Source organism: Oncorhynchus kisutch, linkage group LG26 (genome assembly GCF_002021735.2).
Source record: "Oncorhynchus kisutch isolate 150728-3 linkage group LG26, Okis_V2, whole genome shotgun sequence".
NCBI lineage: Eukaryota > Metazoa > Chordata > Actinopteri > Salmoniformes > Salmonidae > Oncorhynchus > Oncorhynchus kisutch.
The window spans coordinates 18,645,480-18,665,623 of NC_034199.2; the positions used below are offsets into that span (position 1 = coordinate 18,645,480).

The window sequence follows — 20,144 nt, forward strand, 5'->3', positions numbered from 1 at the left end:
TGTACACACAATAGCCCATAATGAAAAAGTGAAAATATGTTTTTTTTTTTCAAATGTTTGCAAATGTATTGAAAACGAAATATAGAAATATCTCAAATATTCACACGACATGTTGCACAAGTCCTTTGGCAGTGATTACAGCTGTAAGTCTCTAAGAACTTCCCACAACTGGATTGTGCAACATTTGCCAATTATTATTTTCAAAATTCTTCAAGCTCTGTCAAATTGATTGTTGATCATTGCTTGACAACCATTTTGGAGTCTTTTTTCAAGCAGATTTAAGTCAAAACTGTAAATTTGGCATTGTGTTCATGGTTATTGTCCTGCTGAAAGGTGAACTCATCTCTCAGTCTCTGGTGGAAAGTAGACTGAACCAGGTTTTCCTCTAGGATTTTGCCTGTGCTTATCTCCATTCCATTTATGTTTTATCCTGAAAAGCTCCCCAGTCCTTAATGATTACAAGCATACCCATAACATGAGGCAGCCAACACTAACATAACACATAACGTAACATAACACATAACACAGTTAATTGCTTTGCCACATTTTTTACAGTATTACTTAAGTGCCTTGTTGCAAACAGGATACATGTTTTGGATTTTTAAATTTATTATGCTTCCTTCATTTCACTGTCAATTAGGTTATTATTGTGGAGTAACTACATTATTGTTGATCCATCCTCAGTTTTCTCCTGTCATTAAACTCTGTAAATGTTCTAAAGTCACTATTGGGTGGTTTCCTTCCTCTCCGGGAACTGAGTTTGAAAGGATGCCTGTATCTTTGTAGTGACTGGGAGTATTGATACACCATCCAAAGTGTAATTAATAACTTCACCATGCTCAAAGGGGATTTACTGTATACTTTTTTTTAACCAATCCAATAGGTTCTCTTCTTTGCGATCCATTGGAAAATCTCGCTGGTCTTTGTGGTTAAATCTACGTTTGAAATTATCCGCTCGACTGAGAGACCTTCAAAACAAATCCAATTGTATTAGTCACATGCGCCGAATACGAGCCCCTAACCAACAATGCAGTTTTAAAAAATATGGATAAGAAAAATAAATAAAAGTAACAAGTAATTAAAGAGCAGCAGTAAAATAGCAATAACGAGACTATATACTGTAACAGGGGGGTACCGGTTCAGAGTCAATGTGCGGGGGGGGTAATTTGTAAAGTGACTATGCATAGATGGTAACAACAGAGAGTAGCAGCAGTGTAAAAGAAGGGGGGACAATGCAAATAGTCTGGGTAGTCATTTGATTAGATGTTCAGGAGTCTTATGGCTTGGGGATAGAAGCTGTTTAGAAGCCTCTTGGACCTAGACTTGGCACTCCGGTATCGCTTGCCATGCGGTAGCAGAGAGAACAGTCTATGACTAGGGTGGCTGGAGACTTTGACAATTTGTAGGGCCTTTCCTCTGACACCGCCTGGTATAGAGGTCCTGGATGGCAGGAAGCTTGGCCCCAGTGATGTAGTGGGCCGTTTGTACTACCCTCTGTCGTGCCTTGTGGTCGGAGCCGAGCAGTTGCCATACCAGGCAGTGATGCAACCAGTCAGGATGCTCTCGATGGTGCAGCTGTAGAACCTTTTGAGGATCTGAGGACCCATACCAAAACTTTTCAGTCTCCAGAGGGGGAATAGGTTTTGTCGTGCCTGGTGAGGGAGAGATTGTTGTCCGGGCACCATACGGCCAGATCTCTGACCTCCTCCTCGTCGTTGTCTGTGATCACTGTTGCGTCATCGGCAAACTTGATGATGGTGTTGGAGTCATGCCTGGCCATGCAGTCATGAGTGAACATGGAGTACAGGAGGAGACTGAGCACACACCCCTGAGGGGCCCGTGTTGAGGATCAGCGTGGTGGATGTGTTGTTACCTATCCTTACCACCTGTGGGCGGCCCGTCAGGAAGTTCAGGATCCAGTTGCAGAGGGAGGTGTTTAGTCCCAGGGTCCTTAGTTTATTGATGAGCATTGAGGGCACTGTGGTGTTGAACGCTGAGCTGTAGTCAATGAATAGCATTCTCACATAGGTGTTCCTTTTGTCCGGGTGTGAAAAGGCAGTGTGGAGTGCAATGGAGATTGCATTATCTGTGGATCTGTTAGTGCGGTATGCAAACTGGAGTGGGTCTAGGGTTTCTGGGACAATGGTGTTGATGTGAGCCATGAGCAGCCTTTCAAAGCACTTCATGGCTGCTACATCTACGAAAAATACAGATGAAAACTCTAGGTAGATAGTGTGGTCTACAGCTTATCATGAGATACTCTACCTCAGGCGAGCAATAGCTTGAGACTTCCTTAGATATTGTGCACCAGCCGTTATTTACAAAAATCCATAGTCCGCCGCCCTTTGTCTTACCAGACGCCGCTGTTCTATCCTGCCTGTACATCGTATAACCAGCCAGCAACATGTTGATAGTGTTGTCGTTCAGCCACGACTCCGTGAAGCATAAGATATGAATGTCCCGTTGGTAGCTTAATCTTCTGCATAGGTCATCTATTTTACTCTCCAAAGATTGCACGTTTGCTAGCAGAATGGAAGGAAGTGGAGGTTCGCCTACGAATTCTCAGAAGGCAGCCCGCCTTCTGGCCCTTTTTTCTCTGCCTCCTCTTCACACAAGTCACGGGGATCTGGGCCTGTTCCCAAGAAAGCAGTATGTCATTCGCGTTGGCCTTGTCAGACTCGTTAAAGGAGAAAAAGGATTATGCCGGCCAGTGTTGAGTAATCGCAGTCCTGATGTCCAGAATTTATTTTCGGTCATAAGAGACGGTAGCGGCAACGTTATGTACAAAATAAGTAAAAAAATAAGTTACAAAAACATCACAAATAAACAAACAAAAAACATAATCAGTTGGGGACACGTAAAACTTCAGCCTCTTCTCCAACACCATTGTTGACCTTACAAATAATTGTATGTGTGGGGTACAGAGATGAGGCAGTCATGAAAAAATCATGTTAAACACTTTTATTGCACACAGATTGAGTCCATGCAATTTATTCGGTGACTTGTTAAGCAAATTATTACTCCTGAACTTATGTCGGCTTGCCAAAACAAAATGGTTGAATAGTTATTGACTCAAGATATTTCAGCTTTTCATTTTTTATTCCACTTTGACATTATGGGGAATTGTGTGTAGGCCAGCGACAAAAACAATCAAAATGTAATAGATTTTTAATTCAGGCTGTAACACAACAACATGTTGAAAAAGTGCAGGGGTGTGAATTCTTTCTGAAGACACTGTATGTACTTACATCACATATTGATTTAAACTGAGTATTGGCTTGACCTGCTTCGGTGAACCACAGTGTTGATTAGTGTAACAGACAGTGTCAGTGACCTCACCTCGCAGTGCTCCTGCTTTATTTGAACAGGTTTCTTCTCTGATGGTTTCTATGCTGCAGGACCAGTGTGTAACCGGACTTGGGATGGGTGGCTGTGCTGGGACGACACAGAGGCAGGCTTCACTTCAGAGCAGTACTGCCCTGACTACTTCCAGGACTTTGACCCCTCAGGTAACCTCCGAAGCCCACGAAGATTGTGGCTGCTATCAATGTAATTGTATGCATCATTTCCAATTTCCCAAATATAGTTTTTTGTAAATATATATTATTTAAAGATATTTTCCTTTTTTTATTATTTTCCTCTAACCCTACCACCCCTCCCCTGATTGGAGTAAACTAATGGACAACAATACTTAGGCGTCCACTTCCAGCGTATACATACTACATACATTTCACAGAAGGTATATTTTACATTAGTTATCTTTTGTTTGTTTTTAGTCCCAGCCTACAGCTACCCTCAACCCCTCCCATCTATCTCTGAAGACCATCCATTTTTCCATTGTGCTGTGATGTTTCACAGAAGTTCTGAATCTTGTATTTTTCATAGTTTCTACAGATTGTAAATTTAAGATAAACACCTTTGCTAAGAGTATTATTATATTACTGATCGATTGACTATGATTATCAAATCACCCAGCAGTGCTATTTGCAGAGTTGGCTAAATGTTGAATTTTTTTCAGCTATTCCTGAACCTGCGATCAAAAACAAGCTACATATGAGCAGTACCGAAACAAGTGATCTAATGATTCTGTCTCTTCTTTTTTATTTATCACAATTGTGACCGACCGCCTTGATTCGGTCTAATGTAGCAAAATTTGAAATTGTGTTATATCATACACTGCATTTGAGAAACAATGGGAAAGTAATTCTGCTTTGAAAGTTGATAAACTTGTAACCTCACTTTTGAGAAAATGGCCTTTGAATTATTTAGTACCTACATACAGGAGAGGTCTTTGTCTACACCCATTCAGCATCGTTCACACCCTCTTAAGCTTTATACCCCCCCACTCTTCAAGGGTTAATCCGAGCGTTCTGTCCCAACAACAACAGTCAAGCACCCAAGCTAACTGGCTAATGTTAGCTAGCTTACTAGCAACTTCCAGACACAAATAAGAGAACAGCTCACTGACCATTTTACTCACCCTAGCAGAGCTGGTTAGGCTGTTTTTGTGGTATCCACAGCATTGGTGACTGCAACTGTGCTGCTGGCAACAATTTTTCTTTGCGAATTAACCAGCTGGCTGTCAACAGTTGTCGCAGTGACATTCTAATGAAATGGTTACTTGCATAGTAGAGTCTTTTGTTAAGACATGTAGCTAGCTAGGTAAACAACAAACCATAATCCCAACTCATGACGTTACAGCCCTGTATGAATCTGCAGGGAGCTAACCAATCAGGTTCAATATTAGCTAGCTAACATTAGGCTGTAACTGGCAAAAACAAATTGTGCTGAGATACGAATAATAAGATCATACACATAATTTTAGCCAGTGAGACAGCCAGCTAACTGTACAATTTAACTTGAAATGAAAATTACTTTCTGTCAAAATTAGAAACTTGCAATATCTGAAAATGTAGCTAGCTAGACTATTTTACCCGTGCCCTGAAATCGGAGTAGATAGCCAGAGCGAATTTACCAGCTATGTAGACAGGTCTGGTAGCATAAATTGTATCTAATTTAACTTTCTATTAAAATATATTGTAGTGAAATCATTTCTTTCTTTCGGTATATATATACTAAGTACTTCACAGTTGGTAAACTACACGGTAATGTAAAGGTTGTATTCTTTTTTTATTGTATTGTATTTCAAAATGTTGTTTGGTGAATCATGGATGACTCCATCATTTGTAACCACCATCATTTGTACGTTTCTGTAAATAGTTTTTCGTTCGATGTTGAAGAGAAAAAAATATTTGGTGCATTTTTCCCTATTTTCCATCCAGTTTAGTATTTTTAGAATATATTACACTTGATCTTTCATGAATAAATTGCTCCATTTCTTTTAGTTTTTCCTCAAACTTATTCTGTGACTTCTGTGTCATGTTCTGTCTTAGAATACTTCTAAAATTGCAGACTCAGGGTGTTCCAGTTCAGTGGTACCAAGTAGATATGCTGTACTAATAAACCTCAGGATTTTGTTCTAGCCCAGCACTAGCACATCTGTTTCAAATTATAATCTAATCATGGTCATAAATCTGGACCACGACCAGTTTTAATCAGTGTGTTAGTGCTGGGCTGGAACAAAGGCCTGCACACCATGTCAAATCAAATCACATTTTATTTGTCACGTGCTTTGTAATCCACAGTTGTAGACGAACAATGAAAGGCTTACTTACGGGTCCTTTTCCAACAATGCAGGGTGAAAGATAAAGATAAAAATAAATACATTGAAATAGTGACACAAGGAATAAATACACAGTGAATAACGAATAACAATAAACAGTAAAAATAAAGAGTAAATATAACATGGCTATATACTGGTAGGTACTAGTACCGGGTACATTTTCAGAGGTACGAGGTAATTGAGGTAGCTATATGTAAGGGTAAAGTAACTATGCAACAGGATAGAAAATACACAATAGCAGCAGGGTATGTGGTGAGTGTGAAAGTGCGTGTGAGTGTGTGTGTGGCGTCAGTATGCATGTATGCATGTGTTATGTGTGTGGGTGTATGTAGTGTGTATGTGTGTGTTGGAGTGTCAGTGTAGTATGTGTGTAGTATGTGTGAGTGTGTGGGTCGAGTCCAGTGTGTGTGCATAGAGTCAATACCAGAGAGTTAGTGCAAGAACGGGTCAATGCAGGTAGTCTGTATAGCCATCTGATTAGCTATTTAGCAATGGGGGTAGAAACTGTTCACAGTCCCAGACTTGGTGCACTGTTTTTTAAATTTAACTAGGCAGTTCAAACAAGAACACATTCTTATTTACAATGTCGGCCTACCCCGGCCAAACCCTAACGACGCTGGGCCAATTGTGTGCCGCCCTATTGAACTCCCAATCACAGCCGGTTGTGATACAGCCTGGATTCGTACCAGAGTCTGTAGTGAAACTTCTAGCACTGAGATGCAGTGCCTTAGACCGCTGCGTCTTGGATGTGGAGCCCAAGTAGCACATTCTGTGTGGTAGCAGAAAGAACAGTCAATGGCTTGAGTAGCTGGAGTCTTTGGGGTCTTCCTTTGACACCTGGTACAGAGGTCCTGGATGGCAGGGAGCTTGGCCCCAGTGATGTACTGGGGCGTACTCACCACCCTCTGTAGAGCCTTGCAGTTTCCATACCAAGGGTGATGCAGCCAGTCAAGATGCTCTCAATGTTCGAATCCCCGAGCTGACATGGTACAAATCTGTCGTTCTGCCCCTGAACAGGCAGTTAACCCATTGTTCCTAGGCCGTCATTGAAAATAAGAATTTGTTCTTAACTGACTTGCCTAGTAAAATAAAGGTAAAATAAACATTTAAAATAAATCAAATGGTGCAGCTCTAGAACTTTTTGAGGATCTAAGGGTCCATGGCAAATCTTTTCAGCCTCCCACACAGTTGTGGCCCAATCACAACTGTATAGGTGTGTGTTGGCCATATTAATTCCTTAGTGATGTGGACACCAAGGAACTTGAAGCTCTCGACCCGCTCCACTGCAGTCCCATCGATGTGGATGGGGGCGTGCTCGCCCCTCCATTTCCTGTAGTCCACGATCAGCTCCTTTGTCTTGCTGACAACACTGCCAGGTCCCTAACAACCTCCCTATAGGCTGCCTCTCCAGGACGGGAGTAGAAGACCCTTGGTCTAATTGAGTGACATCAGTGGTAGTGAAATTCAACCTACAGTGGGTCCCCCAGGATCAACATTGAAAAACACTGGGTTTAAGGCAGATCAAATGCCTTTTCCAATGTACTTTCCTTTGTAATCAAGCCCTAGAGCAGAGATGCCCAACCGTCTTCCTGGAGATCTACTGTCCTGTAGGTTTTCAGTTGAACCCTAATTTAGCGTATCTGATTCAGCTAGTTATTAAGGTCTTGTTGAGCAGCTAATAAGTAGAATCAGGTGTGTTAGGGTTGGACTGAAAACCCACAGGACAGTAGATCTCCAGGAAGAGGTTGCTTTAAAAGCACTTGCAAATTATATTACTTAGAGGAACGATGACTTCAGAAAAAGCAACTTCAAGTCTCTGCATTTTGAAGACTGTATTTGATGTGTTTATAGATTCATCTACATACATTTTGATGTAATGCTCTACAGAATTGGTGACAAAAATATGCAGTGACAACGGCCACTGGTTTCTGCATCCCGAGAGCAACCGAACATGGACCAACTACACACGATGCAACGAGCATACTAATGAAGGCAGAATGGTATGTTGCGGTCCAAAAAACAACAACTCTCAAATGGATGTTCTGTTAATTCAAACGCACGTGCTTGCTGCATGTGAGGAATGTCACTTTGACCTCCTGCAGAAATTTTTATTGAATGGACATTAAGTACTTGAAAATACTCTTTGCTCTTTGATTATAAGGGCTATGGGACTTGCATTATAATGTTGTATTGATTCATCAAAGCATTGCCATTATATAGCTGGGTTTAGGGAGTTCAGAACACATACAGTAATATGCTAGGGCAATATGAGGCTTATTGTGTCTATTCTCTTTCAGACTGCCATGAATTTATTCTACTTGGCCCTCATTGGTCATGGCTTATCACTGACATCCCTATTAATTTCCCTGGGAATATTTTTCTATTTCAAGTGAGTATAAATGAACCAAACAATAAAACTAATTGAATATTCAAAGTTTTTGTTCCTGGATCTGTTATTAGACACGGACAGTTGATGCCAAATGACTTTCGGTTTTTAACGCCACAATGAAAAAGTCTACACCTTTTCCCCTTTCGTGTAGGAGTTTAAGTTGTCAGCGAATCACTCTCCACAAAAACCTCTTCTTCTCCTTTGTATTGAACTCGGTCATTACCATCATCTGGCTGACCGCTGTGGCGAATAACCAGGAGCTAGTACAAAGAAACCCTGTAAGTGGATGGGTGGGTGGGTGGATGGATATTATGTGATTGATCATTTTATATGTGTATTATGATGTATGATGTACATTTTACAGCCACACACCAATGCAATGGCAGTATACACACTGCTAATTTGCTGCTGCCTTTCGAGATATTCAAAGAGTAAAACACAGAAGAACTGCATGTGCAACATCCTTATTTTCTTTTTTTCCAGACAAGCTGTAAAGTGTCCCAGTTTATCCATCTTTATCTTTTTGGTTGCAACTATTTCTGGATGCTTTGTGAAGGGATATACCTGCACACCCTCATCGTTGTTGCTGTGTTTGCTGAGAAACAGCACTTGATGTGGTACTATCTTCTCGGCTGGGGTAGGTTTTTGGGGATACCCCCCGTATACCCGTATATGATTTGGATGTGAAGTTTGGATGTTATTTCATGGAAGTAACACTGTTTGTCACGGACAATGGATATCTGTTGTTTTTCAGGCTTTCCTCTAATTCCAGCATCTATACATGCAATCGCTCGCAGTTACTACTACAATGACAAGTGAGTTACGTTCAGATACTGTATTTTGTACCACAATTGTTTTCAGTGAATTTATCATTTCTTCAACTACAAGCTATTCATACAGCATAACACATCTTGCTGTAATTAGTTTCTATTACAGCTACAAGTATTCCCTACCATGTATCCATTGCCTATTAGAATCCTGTTGGCACACTTCTAGAGCTTTCAATCCAATTTTATGAATATGTTTCCTGTAAGCAGCTCTTGTAAAAATCTAATTTAAACCATAAAAGAAGGCGGCAGACCCTGAATGCTAATTTGTCTCTTCCCCTCCTACAGTTGTTGGATAAGCTCCAACACTTCACTCCTCTACATAATCCATGGGCCCATCTGTGCTGCTTTGTTGGTAAGTCTGTAGTACATGCAAATATCTATATCGATCTATATTCCTGCTTCTCTTGAGTGCAAACTTAAGTGGAAAGGGGTTGCAGTGTTCAAGGATATTGTTTTCATTTTTGTTGCCTTACCTTGAACGTAGTCTATGGACAAAAAGAGACCACACCTTGTTTTTGTTCAACTAGCCCAGGAAACAAATATCTAGATAAGTAATTTCACAGAACTATCCTGTAGGTTGATAGATTAGTGACCCGCCCATTAGTCATTCGGCAGAACCACGTGCCTTTGGCATTCTAGGAATGACCTGATAAAACCATTGGTCTGACTTCAAAGGAAACCGGACAATCAAGCATCCTCTTATAGTTTGCAATTATTTTCTTTGGGTCCAATCTGGTTTAGAGCTGCATGTCTTATCAGATGTGCTGATGTTTCTTTATTTTGAGGAATTCTGCCTGATTTCTCCTTGTTTAGTCAATTTGAGAATTATAATGAATGTTATGTTAATCTGCTCTCCAGTAATACACTTATCTGTGGTTCAGAAACGTATGTATTACCCATAATGCACCATTTTATGACATCAAGAAGTAAACCCACTATTGCTTACAGTCGTGAACAGTATTCCTTGTTTTTTATGTTTGGTGATTGAGGGTTCTTTGGATAAACATCTCCTCTCAATGGCTATATTCTGACAAATGTGGCCTTTTCCTCTCTATATCCTCCAAGGTGAACCTGTTCTTCCTGTTGAACATTGTGCGTGTCCTGATCACTAAGCTGAAGGTGACCCACCAGGCTGAGTCCAGTCTCTACATGAAGGCGGTGCGCGCCACCCTGATTCTGGTACCTCTCCTGGGGATCCAGTACGTCCTGTTGCCCTACAAACCAGAGGGACGGGTCTCCTCTGAGATCTACGACTACATCATGCACATCTTAATGCATTATCAGGTAAGACTATCTATTCTCTGCTAGTTACCCTAGCTCACATATGACTCTAACATTATACTTTCTAGGCTTACAGTAATGTATCTTTCATGTTTCCAACCAAGTTTAGGGTGACTTTCGTGTATGTTGTGCATGGTAATTTGGCAGATGTTCTTGTCCAGAGTGACGTACTGTCGGTAAGTGCATACTAAGGTGTCTGGGGGAGAAAAAGAGAACCATAACCCTTCTGAAGTAAGCAGCAGTAACATTTCCTTTGCCACAATAAAACTGAAGTAGTCATCTGCAGCCACCGTTTCTTATTATTGGATTAAGACCAGGTCGGCGCCTTATTAGCCTTTGACTCCTGTGTCTTTATCTCATGGCCTGTGGAAGAAAGTATATGTCATTGTCTGGCAGGGGAGGAGGAGGAGGGTTGAGTGCTGCAACTCATGTTGAGGTACAGTCAGTGCCTTCTGGTGCCAGGCTGAATCAGCTCAATAAATAATACATTACAACGCCTTTCTCTGTCCCTACTCTCTCTCTCTCTGTACCTCTCTCTCGCCCTCGTTTTACATGTTCCTCGAAAGGTCTGCTGCCAAAATGCATCAAAGTTGGCAAAATCAGCCCCACGGCTCGACTGTTTTGGGTGTTTGAGAGCTTGAGACATTCTCCCAGGGTGTTAAAGCGATGGGTTTATAACCGATATGCACTGACTGGGCTCCTTTGTTTGCTTTATTTTCTCAGGGTCTGCTGGTAGCCACCATCTTCTGCTTCTTCAACGGAGAGGTAAGATTCTGACCCACATTCATTTATCAGGTTTTCTGAAATCCCAGATATAGAATTTTAGGTCGGAGGATTCCCTTGCAGCTTATTCACAGGACATTTTGGGACCTTTTCAGAAATGTTGCGACCCTCTCCTCCCCTGTACATTTGAGTCCTCAGTTCCCTGTGCGATCAAGCCAAGGTTAGGCAACTTCCTCTGTGCAAACCCTCCCCGAGAGGTGACCTGACCTGGGGATGCATCTGGGGAAGTTGACCTTCCAAAGCATTTCATGGGAGCTTGTGGGCCTCTGGAGATGATTCTCTCAGATTGAAGATCATTAAAGCATTGGCAGGCATCCAGAGACAGTCACGGGACAGTCCATAGAGTGGTATGAGCAGTGCTGATTTGATTTATTAGGATCCCCATTAGCCGATAGCCAATAGCGATAGCTCGTCTTCCTGGGGTCTGACGTATAACAAAAAAGACATTACAGACAAAATACTGAACAATTTACATACATTTAAAAACATTAACATGTAGTGTGTGTATTCATCTGTCAGTTACACATACAGTTGAAGTCGGACGTTTACATGCACCTTGGGGGGGGGGGGGGGGGGGGGGGGGGGTCCGGTTACCGTTCAGTCTTCTCCAATCCTTCCGGCGATTGTCCGCTGAGAGAGACAGGGCAATTCGCGGTCAGGCCACGATTACCTTTGCAGACTCCTGGTCTATCCAGTCAAAAGACAAGGATAGAGAAAGGGTCACCATCCCAGAAAATCTCCACCAAGCAGAGGTATGCATAATGAAGAGAAACCATTTACGGTTTGAGACTTATTAGCACTCTGATTTGTCCCCTATATACAGTTGAAGTCAGAAGTTTACATACACCTTAGCCAAATACATTTCAACTCAGCTTTTGACAATTCCTGACATTTAATCCTTGTAAAAATTCCCTGTCTCAGGTCAGTCAGGATCACCACTTTATTTTAAGAATGTTAAATGTCAGAATAATAGTAGAGAGAATGATTTATTTCAGTTTCACATTCCCACATTCCCAGTGGGTCAGAAGTTTACATACACTCTATTAGTATTTGATAGGATTGCCTTTAAATTGTTGAACTTCCACAAGCTTCCCACAAAAAGTTTGGTGAAATTTGGCCCATTCCTCCTGACAGAGCTGGTGTAACTGAGTCAGGTTTGTAGGCCTCCTTGCTCGCACACGCTTTTTCAGTTCTGCCCACACATTTTCTATGGGATTGAGGTCAGGGCTTTGTGAGGGCAACTCCAATAAATTGACTTTGTTGTCCTTAAGCCATTTTGCCACAACTTTGGAAGAATGTTTGGAGTCATTGTCCATTTGGAAGACCCATTTGTGACCAAGCTTTAACTTCCTGACTGACTGATGTCTTGAGATGTTGCATCATAATTTTCCTGCCTCATGATGCCATCTATTTTGTGAAGTGCACCAGTCCCTCCTGCAGCAAAGCACCCCCACAACATGATATTGCCACCCCCGTAATTTACGGTTGGGATGGTGTTCTTCGGCTTGCAAGCCTCCCCCTTTTTCCTCCAAACATAACGATGGTCATTATGGCCAAGCAGTTCTATTTTTGTTTCATCAGACCAGAGATAATGTTCTGGGATTGATTTGCACTTTTCGCACCAAAGTACGTTCATCTCTAGGAGACAGAACGTGTCTCCTTCTTGAGCGGTATGACGGCTGGGTGGTCCCATGGTGTTTATACTTGCGTACTATTGTTTGTACAGATGAACGTGGCACCTTCAGGCATTTGGAAATTGCTCCCAAGGATGAACCAGACTTCAGAAGCTTCTAAAGCCATGACATCATTTTCTGGAATTTTCCAAGCTGTTTCAAGGCACAGTCAACTTAGTGTATGTAAACTTCTGACCCATTGGAATTGTGATGCAGTGAATTATAAGTGAAATAATCTGTCTGTAAACAATTGTTGAAAAAATTACTTGTGTCATGCGCAAAGTAGATGTCCTAACTGACTTGCCAAAACTATAGTTTGTTAACAAGAAATTTGTGGGGCGGTTGAAAAACTAGTTTTAATGAATCCAACCTAAGTGTATGTAAACTTCCGACTTCAACTGTACTTGTCAGTACATACACACAACAAGTAGGTCACATGGGGGAGAGGCTGTGTTGCTTTATTTGTTTTTTGAAACCAGGTTTGCTGTTCCCTTACACTATATAAGATGGAAGGGAGTTCTATGCACTCATGACTCTGCATAATACTATACGTTTCCTTGAATTGAGAGGGTTTCTTACCAAATGTGTTATTTGTGTTTGGATTAGGGTTGCTTTATGTAACAGATGAAGTGGTCAAGGGTTAATATGGTAATTGTGAATGCCTGGGAGAGGGCCAGGAAAACACTGTGTGAGGATACGGTCTTGCAATTAGGGTTCATTCATTACTAGTAATTTATTACTAAATGTATTGATTTATTTTCTGTGTGCTGAATCTTATGGTCGACATCGTGTCTTGGTAGGTGCAAGGGGTTCTGAGGAGACATTGGAACCAGTACCGTATCCAGTTTGGAAGCACCTTCGCCCACTCAGATGCCATGCGGTCTGCCTCGTACACTGCTTCGTCCATCACTGAGGTCCAGGGCTGCTACAGCATCGACAGCCACACAGAACACTTGAACGGCAAGGGGGCCTGCCTCGAAATCGAGACCTCCATCTTAAAATCAGAGAACCCGTTCACCTGAGGATAGGATGACTCTTTTTCGGAATGGTGGGGAAGGGGAGGCTGCAGTTTGTTACTAGGTTTCCTGGGTTAACCGAGGGAAGGGAGAAAGAAGGGATAAACAACAGAAACGTTCGGACACTTGTATACGCACTGGGGAAAAAATGTTTTTGCTACCTTCGATTAACACATTGAAATGGGCACTTAATCGTTTTATCAGCTTAGTGAGAATCACTTTTTGCCAACCTTTTTCAAGTATCCATGTATGAAGCTTCTTTGCTGCTTTTCAGAGGAAGCCAAATGTTTATATTCTGATAATTTATCTTAAAGCATTCAAGTGTTACGCAGTCCTTTTAACATGACTGTACATAAACAATGTAAAAAGGAGGTTTGACAATCCAAATTAAGATATTATCAGTTCAGATAAAGCCTGGGTGTTTGCCCAAAAGTATTATTTGTGATATGCCAAGCCAAGAACCACCCTTGTCGGCTATTTTTATACACAACAATCTATGCCACTAAGAACTAGGCTCTTTGAGGCTATTATCTGTGTTTCTCTAGCTGAATTTAAGCTCAAGTTAAGGGCAAAGTTACACAGATATACAGTACAGTCCCTTGTTGGTAGATAATAACTTTTGAAAAGGTACATGCTTTACCATGATCAACTATTGTCATTTATGCCAATATCTGTCCTGTACAACTGAATGTTACTTCAATTATGAAGTTTGGTTCTGGCACTGTTTTAAATCTATGGAATAAATATTTATAGGTTACACCTTACATTCCACTCAGTGGCAAACGGTATGCCTATAAAACATTGTGTTCTCTATATGTCTGGCACATACTATATGCTCATATATTCTAAATTCCATATAATTGCCACTGTTCACTATCGGAATCATTCATGTGAATTTCACTACTTTTTAAATGATTGTTTTCATCCAAATGCTGGAAACGACTCACAATCAGATTATGTAAAGTATGTGGACACCCCTTCAAAATGAGTGGATTTGGCTATTTCAGCCACAGCTGTTGCTGACAGGTGTATACAATCGAGCATACAGCCATGCAATCTCCATAGACAAACATTGGCAGTAGAATGGCCCGTACTGAAGAACTCAGTGACTTTCAGCGTCGCACCGTCACAGGTTGCCACCTTTTCAAAAAGTGAGTTCGTCAAATGTCTGCTCTGCTTGAGCTGCCCCGGGTCAACTGTAAGTGCTGTTATTGTGAAGTGGAAGCGTCTCGGAGCAACAACGGCTCAGTCGCGAAGTGGTAGGCCACACAAGCTCACAGAACGGGACTGCCTAGTGCTGAAGCCCTTTGTGAGTAAAAATGGTCTGTCCTCGGCTGTAACACTCACAACTGAGTTCCAAACTACCTCTGGAAGCAATGTCAGCACAAGATCTGTTCATCGGGAGCTTCGTGAAATGAGTTTCTATGGCTGAGCCGACGCAAACAAGCCTGAGATCACCATGTGCAATGCCAAGCATCAGCTGGAGTGGTGGTAAGCTCGCCACCATTGGACACTGGAGCAGTGGAAACACGTTCCCTGGAGTGATAAATCACACTTCACCATCTGGCAGTACGACGGACAAATCTGGGTTTTGTGGATGCCAGCAGAACGCCACGCGCCAGAATGCATAGTGCCAACTGTGAAGTTAGGTGGCGAAGGAACCATATTTTTCATGGTTCGGGCTAGACCCCTTAGTTCCAGTGAAGGGAAATCTTAACACTACAGCATACAATGACTTTCTAGACGAATCTGTGCTTCCAACTTTATGTCAACAGCTTCGGGAAGGCCCTTTCCTGTTTCAGCATGACAATGCCCCTGGGCATAAAGTGATACAGAAAAGGTTTATCGAGATCAATGTGGAAGAACTTGACTGGCCTGCACCTTGTTCTGACTTCAACCGCATCGAACACCTTTGGGATGAATTGGAACTCCAACAGCGAGCCAGGCCTAATCGCCCAACATCCGTGCCCAACCTCACTAATGCTCTTGTGGCTGAATGGGAGCAAGTCCCCGCAGCAATGTTCCAACATCTAGTGGAAAGCCTTCCCAGAAGAGTGCAGGGTGGACCAGCTACATATTAATGCCCATGATTTTGGAATGAGATGTTTGACAAGCAGGTGTCCACATACTTTTGTATGTTGTAAATCTTGCAGTGCAGAAATGCAATTAAGGTGAGTGCTTTATGTACATATACTGTATATATTTACGCTGTATTTACGGGTGTATACGAGGTATTCAAATATGAAGCAGCTGTCATATAGAAGTGTGTGGGAGGTTGTCAGCAGGAAGTTGTTTTTTACCATTTTGATGCTTTTACTGATCATTAGCCATCGGACTGACATTCAAATGAATTGTCTCTGCCATTTCTGCTAGCTTTCCACAAGGGTACAAACAAAGCCATTCCTCCATTTTGCCAGTGCACTCTGATAGAGGGTGAATGATGCCCGAATTGCATCTGTAAATTCCTAACAAGGAAAGTTGTTTTGGCCGTCCCAGGCATCTACCACTTGAACATTATAATCATAATCATACAGTGACCGTTGGTAACTAAACAGATACTATTACACAGCACAAGTGTGTGTGTGTGTGTGTGTGTGTGTAGTGTGGCATGGAGACAAGAAGACATGTCAATACCAACTCTCAGATACATCTCTATATTAGCTGCCAGTACTTCTGGCAAGTAAATTCCATGCATCCTGTTTCGTAACATTTGTTAGAATGTGACGTGGACTGCAGGACAGTTTCTTATTGAAGAACTTAATGATATCTTAAAACTGTATTCAGAGGTGTTTTCATATTAGACGACTTTGACATTTGAAGTAGCACTTACTACGAAGAAAAGTATTTTCAAGGATAATGTCTGTGTTATATGTTAAAAATGTACTGTGTATATATATTTGGAAGTCTACACACCCTGACTCCACTTGACTGTATGGGTGTAATTTGTATGTGTTTTATTCTTTGGATGTGAAAATATATATTTGTGAAACATTTATTTTTCTTTGTTATCTTTTATATTCTCTATTTCAACAGAAGAAATAAGATACACTGACGTTTTTTTATTTAATAGGAAAGTCACGTAATGTCAAGGTATTGTGACATGGAATCTACGTGAAAAATACATTGGATTAATTTTTTTAAATCAATGTTAACTATTGTTTTGACATTTCAACATAGACAAACCCTGTATAAAATATGTTGAATTTGTATCTTTAAAACAATATCAGATTTTCAATGTTTTATCCCACTATCAGAAAAAATAAAGGGTTGGGTAGCATTGTTGGGCAGCATTGCTGCCCAGGGTTGGGCAATATACAAATTGCTGACACTATTCAAACCAATGAGGGTTCTGAACTTTAAAGCCATTTTTCTCAGAATCATCTTAATATCCTAAACTCTCGAAGTATCAATGTTTGAAGGAGAGGTATCTTCTGCTTGGATAGTTCCAACTGTTCCACTGACGTAGTCTGTCTTTAATTCCAGTTTGTCTACAAATGAATAATTGATTTGTTGGATTCACGTCTCCATCTCAACAAAAAATGTAAGTAAATGAATAGGACTAAATCAAATTAAACTTTATTTAAAGTCCATTTAACGTTTGATTTGATTTAGTCCTATTATTTAACTTAGATTTTTGTTTCAGATGGATTATTCTTATAATAATCCTGTCATGATCACACTGTTTTTGAGTTCCCTATAGATTGTTTTAGAAACCAACAAAAAATCGGAAAAATTCACTTAACAGATGGGTGTTCATGGATATTGAAATTGAAATTAAATTGCTGTTTGGGGTTTTAAGCTGGGTTTCTGTATAGCACTTTGTGTCATCGGCTGATGTAAAAAGGGCTTCATAAATACATTTGATTGATTGACTCTAGTTCTGCAGTCCTGCTGGTTTCAGTTACGTCCTCTGCACTCAATTGATCAATGAATTTTATTGATTGGCTGGAGAGTGCATGCTGGTGTGGGCATTGAGGACTGGAGCTGTGTACTGCTGGTTTACACAATGATTGGTAACTGACTGTCAGTCACATCATAGCTCTCATGAGCAGCTCTGCCTCTGTAGAGGGGAATTGATTGGTACAGATTTGGGGTCTTAACTTGAGCCAGTTTTCTACAGCAGGTAAATAATCCTGCAGCAACAGGAAATGTATGTTTTTTGTTAGAGTAAATCAAGTATTTTTAAAAGTGGAAATTGTGGAAATTACAAACTTTAAAAGCATTTTTAAACCTAAATACACCACAAGTTTGTATTTCCTGCTGTGCAGAAAATTCTCAGCAACAAAATAGTGGTACAATTAAGATCCTACATCTGTAGTAACACATACTCAAGCTAGATGTACAGTAACGTACCAGCTTCCCACTTTCTTTATCAACAATGTGGATAGCCATTTTTTAAAGAATGGAACACTTGAACAGGTGATGTGACAAACAGAGAGTGCTTGACAAATGGAGAACAAGTGCCTTTCCTGCTACCCACAGGCTATTGTTTCACCGTATGTTTTATTGTAACCAGAGGAGTTGTGGGGGCTTCAACAACTTGGGCATGCGTCAATTCTCTCTTTTTATGCCTACGGTAAAAATGGACTATTATGTGCTATTGACGGTTTTGAGCTAGTCAGTATTGGATTGTGCCAAAGGCAATAGGTAGATTTGAAGCATCACACTAACCAATCCAATCCAGTACTTTATGCAACTTTATTCAATTTTTATTAGCATTAGCCTAGTAAGTCATTGAGGACACGTTTCATTTCCCAATAACTTACTGGTTGTTATTTCAGTTATTTGCAAATGGGATATGAATACAAGCCAAATGGAAGTCTAACAGTCAACTTAATATACCTCATGAGTTACAAAATGGTTCTCTGAACCTTATTTCTGGGGCAGACCATGCACTTGCTACAAATTATTCTAATTAGCTTTTTGAAACACTGTCATCAATGTAAGTTCCAGATGAAATCACTCTGCACAAGCACTGATCATTGTCAAGCCGTTTCCTTGTACTGTATGTGTTCTCTCTTTCCATGCCTCGGGTATAATCAATCAAGCGTGGAAAGAGAAGATAATACACATTGTCATATAGGTTTGCAATACAAAATCTGAATGATAATTCATGTTATGATCAATTGAACTTCACTGTGTGTGTGTGTGTGTGTGTGTGTGTGTGTGTGTGTGTGTGTGTGTGTGTGTGTGTGTGTGTGTGTGTGTGTGTGTGTGTGTGTGTGTGTGTGTGTGTGTGTGTGTGTGTGTGTGTGTGTGTGTGTGTGTGCGTCTGTACACGTTTTACTATATTTATGAGTACCAAAAGAATAGTAAACCAATTAAAATTCTGAGAATATAGGATATTTTAAATGTCATCACTTGAAAAAGGCTAATTTAGATTTAGCGGTTAGGTTTATGTTTTGGGTTAGGGTTAGAATTAGGGTTAGGGTTAGAATCACTGCTAGAAATGGTTAATCTTCATTACACAAATAGTTATCTGAGGAGTTCAACAGTTCAACACCTTCCTACACAGACCTGGGTTCAAACACCATTTTGAATCATTTCAAATACTATAGCTGGGCTTGATTTGAGCTTGCCTGGTGCAGTGGGACCAATAGAATAGTCACAAAAATGCAAACACCGCCTATCTGGCTCTCACGGCAGGCTAAAGCAAGTGCTGCAATTATTTGAAAGATTTCAAATAGTATTTAAACCCATGTCTGCTACTACACTAGCTTAAAGTTATTCTTCCAAAATGGCAAAATAGATGTATTCACCACCAATCCCTTTCAATATCACACGTTATCCAATTATAACTCCCCTGTACAGCTAGGTTACTGCTGCTTGACTGGCCACGACTAGCTGGAGTTGACGGCTGAAATTTCAAATGACCGTTTGTGAGATTTTAGCATGGGAGGGGAAACTCAGGCATTATTCAACACTTCCTTATGTGTTCACACCAGTCCAAAATTGAAGGTTTTTAGTTCTTTCATTTTAAATGGCCGCATAAAGCAAAAAGTTCTACAGTATATTTATTGCGTGAGAGATAATACTTTCATGTCAGTTCAATGCTCCTGCTGCTAACTTGTCTTCCTGCAGAATGACCTGAATATAGCAGGACTGCCACACCGATGGTTGGTTATAGCAGGACAAGGTTGACTTTGGGCCACTGTCACCTGCGCTTAGCTTCAAAATGTGATCGTAACAGGCGTTACACAAACCACAACTACAGGCTCAGTGTAGATGTCTCCCTGCTCTTCAAACCACATAGGTATATACAGTACACGTCGTTTTGCTGTTAAATAGTTCTCCAAATGTTCTGTTTAACTCAGCAAATTCTGTTTCAGTGACTCAGATACCCACAGACAGAGCGATGCGTGGGATGAGATTTGGTACAACAAACACAGTTCTCAGCGCCCCATTCTTTTGTTTCATGTTTGCTCTACCTCATGTCATTGCAAATGTGTTCCTCTTGCAAGAGATCATTTCCCAAAACGATGTGTCCTC

At 40.9% G+C, this 20,144-nt stretch overlaps 1 protein-coding gene across 6 annotated transcripts in view; it reads left to right on the top strand.

Moving 5' to 3' along the window:
• LOC109871401 (calcitonin gene-related peptide type 1 receptor) overlaps positions 1-16,648 on the top strand; it is a 50,837-nt gene extending 34,189 nt beyond the window's left edge. For 4 of the 6 annotated variants that reach the window (XM_020462259.2, XM_020462260.2, XM_020462262.2 and 1 more), the window contains 10 exons: positions 3,399-3,509; positions 7,571-7,683; positions 7,981-8,072; positions 8,224-8,350; positions 8,556-8,709; positions 8,827-8,887; positions 9,188-9,254; positions 9,968-10,186; positions 10,907-10,948; positions 13,440-16,648. In XM_020462259.2, coding sequence (XP_020317848.1) covers positions 3,399-3,509; positions 7,571-7,683; positions 7,981-8,072; positions 8,224-8,350; positions 8,556-8,709; positions 8,827-8,887; positions 9,188-9,254; positions 9,968-10,186; positions 10,907-10,948; positions 13,440-13,661 — 1,208 coding nt within the window. In that variant the 3' untranslated portion in view covers positions 13,662-16,648. Of the gene's footprint in view, positions 1-3,368; positions 3,510-7,570; positions 7,684-7,980; positions 8,073-8,223; positions 8,351-8,555; positions 8,710-8,826; positions 8,888-9,187; positions 9,255-9,967; positions 10,187-10,906; positions 10,949-13,439 lie in introns of all 6 variants that reach the window. The other 2 variants (XM_020462261.2, XM_031806015.1) reach the window with 1 other exon arrangement.
• Positions 16,649-20,144: the final 3,496 nt, after the last annotated feature.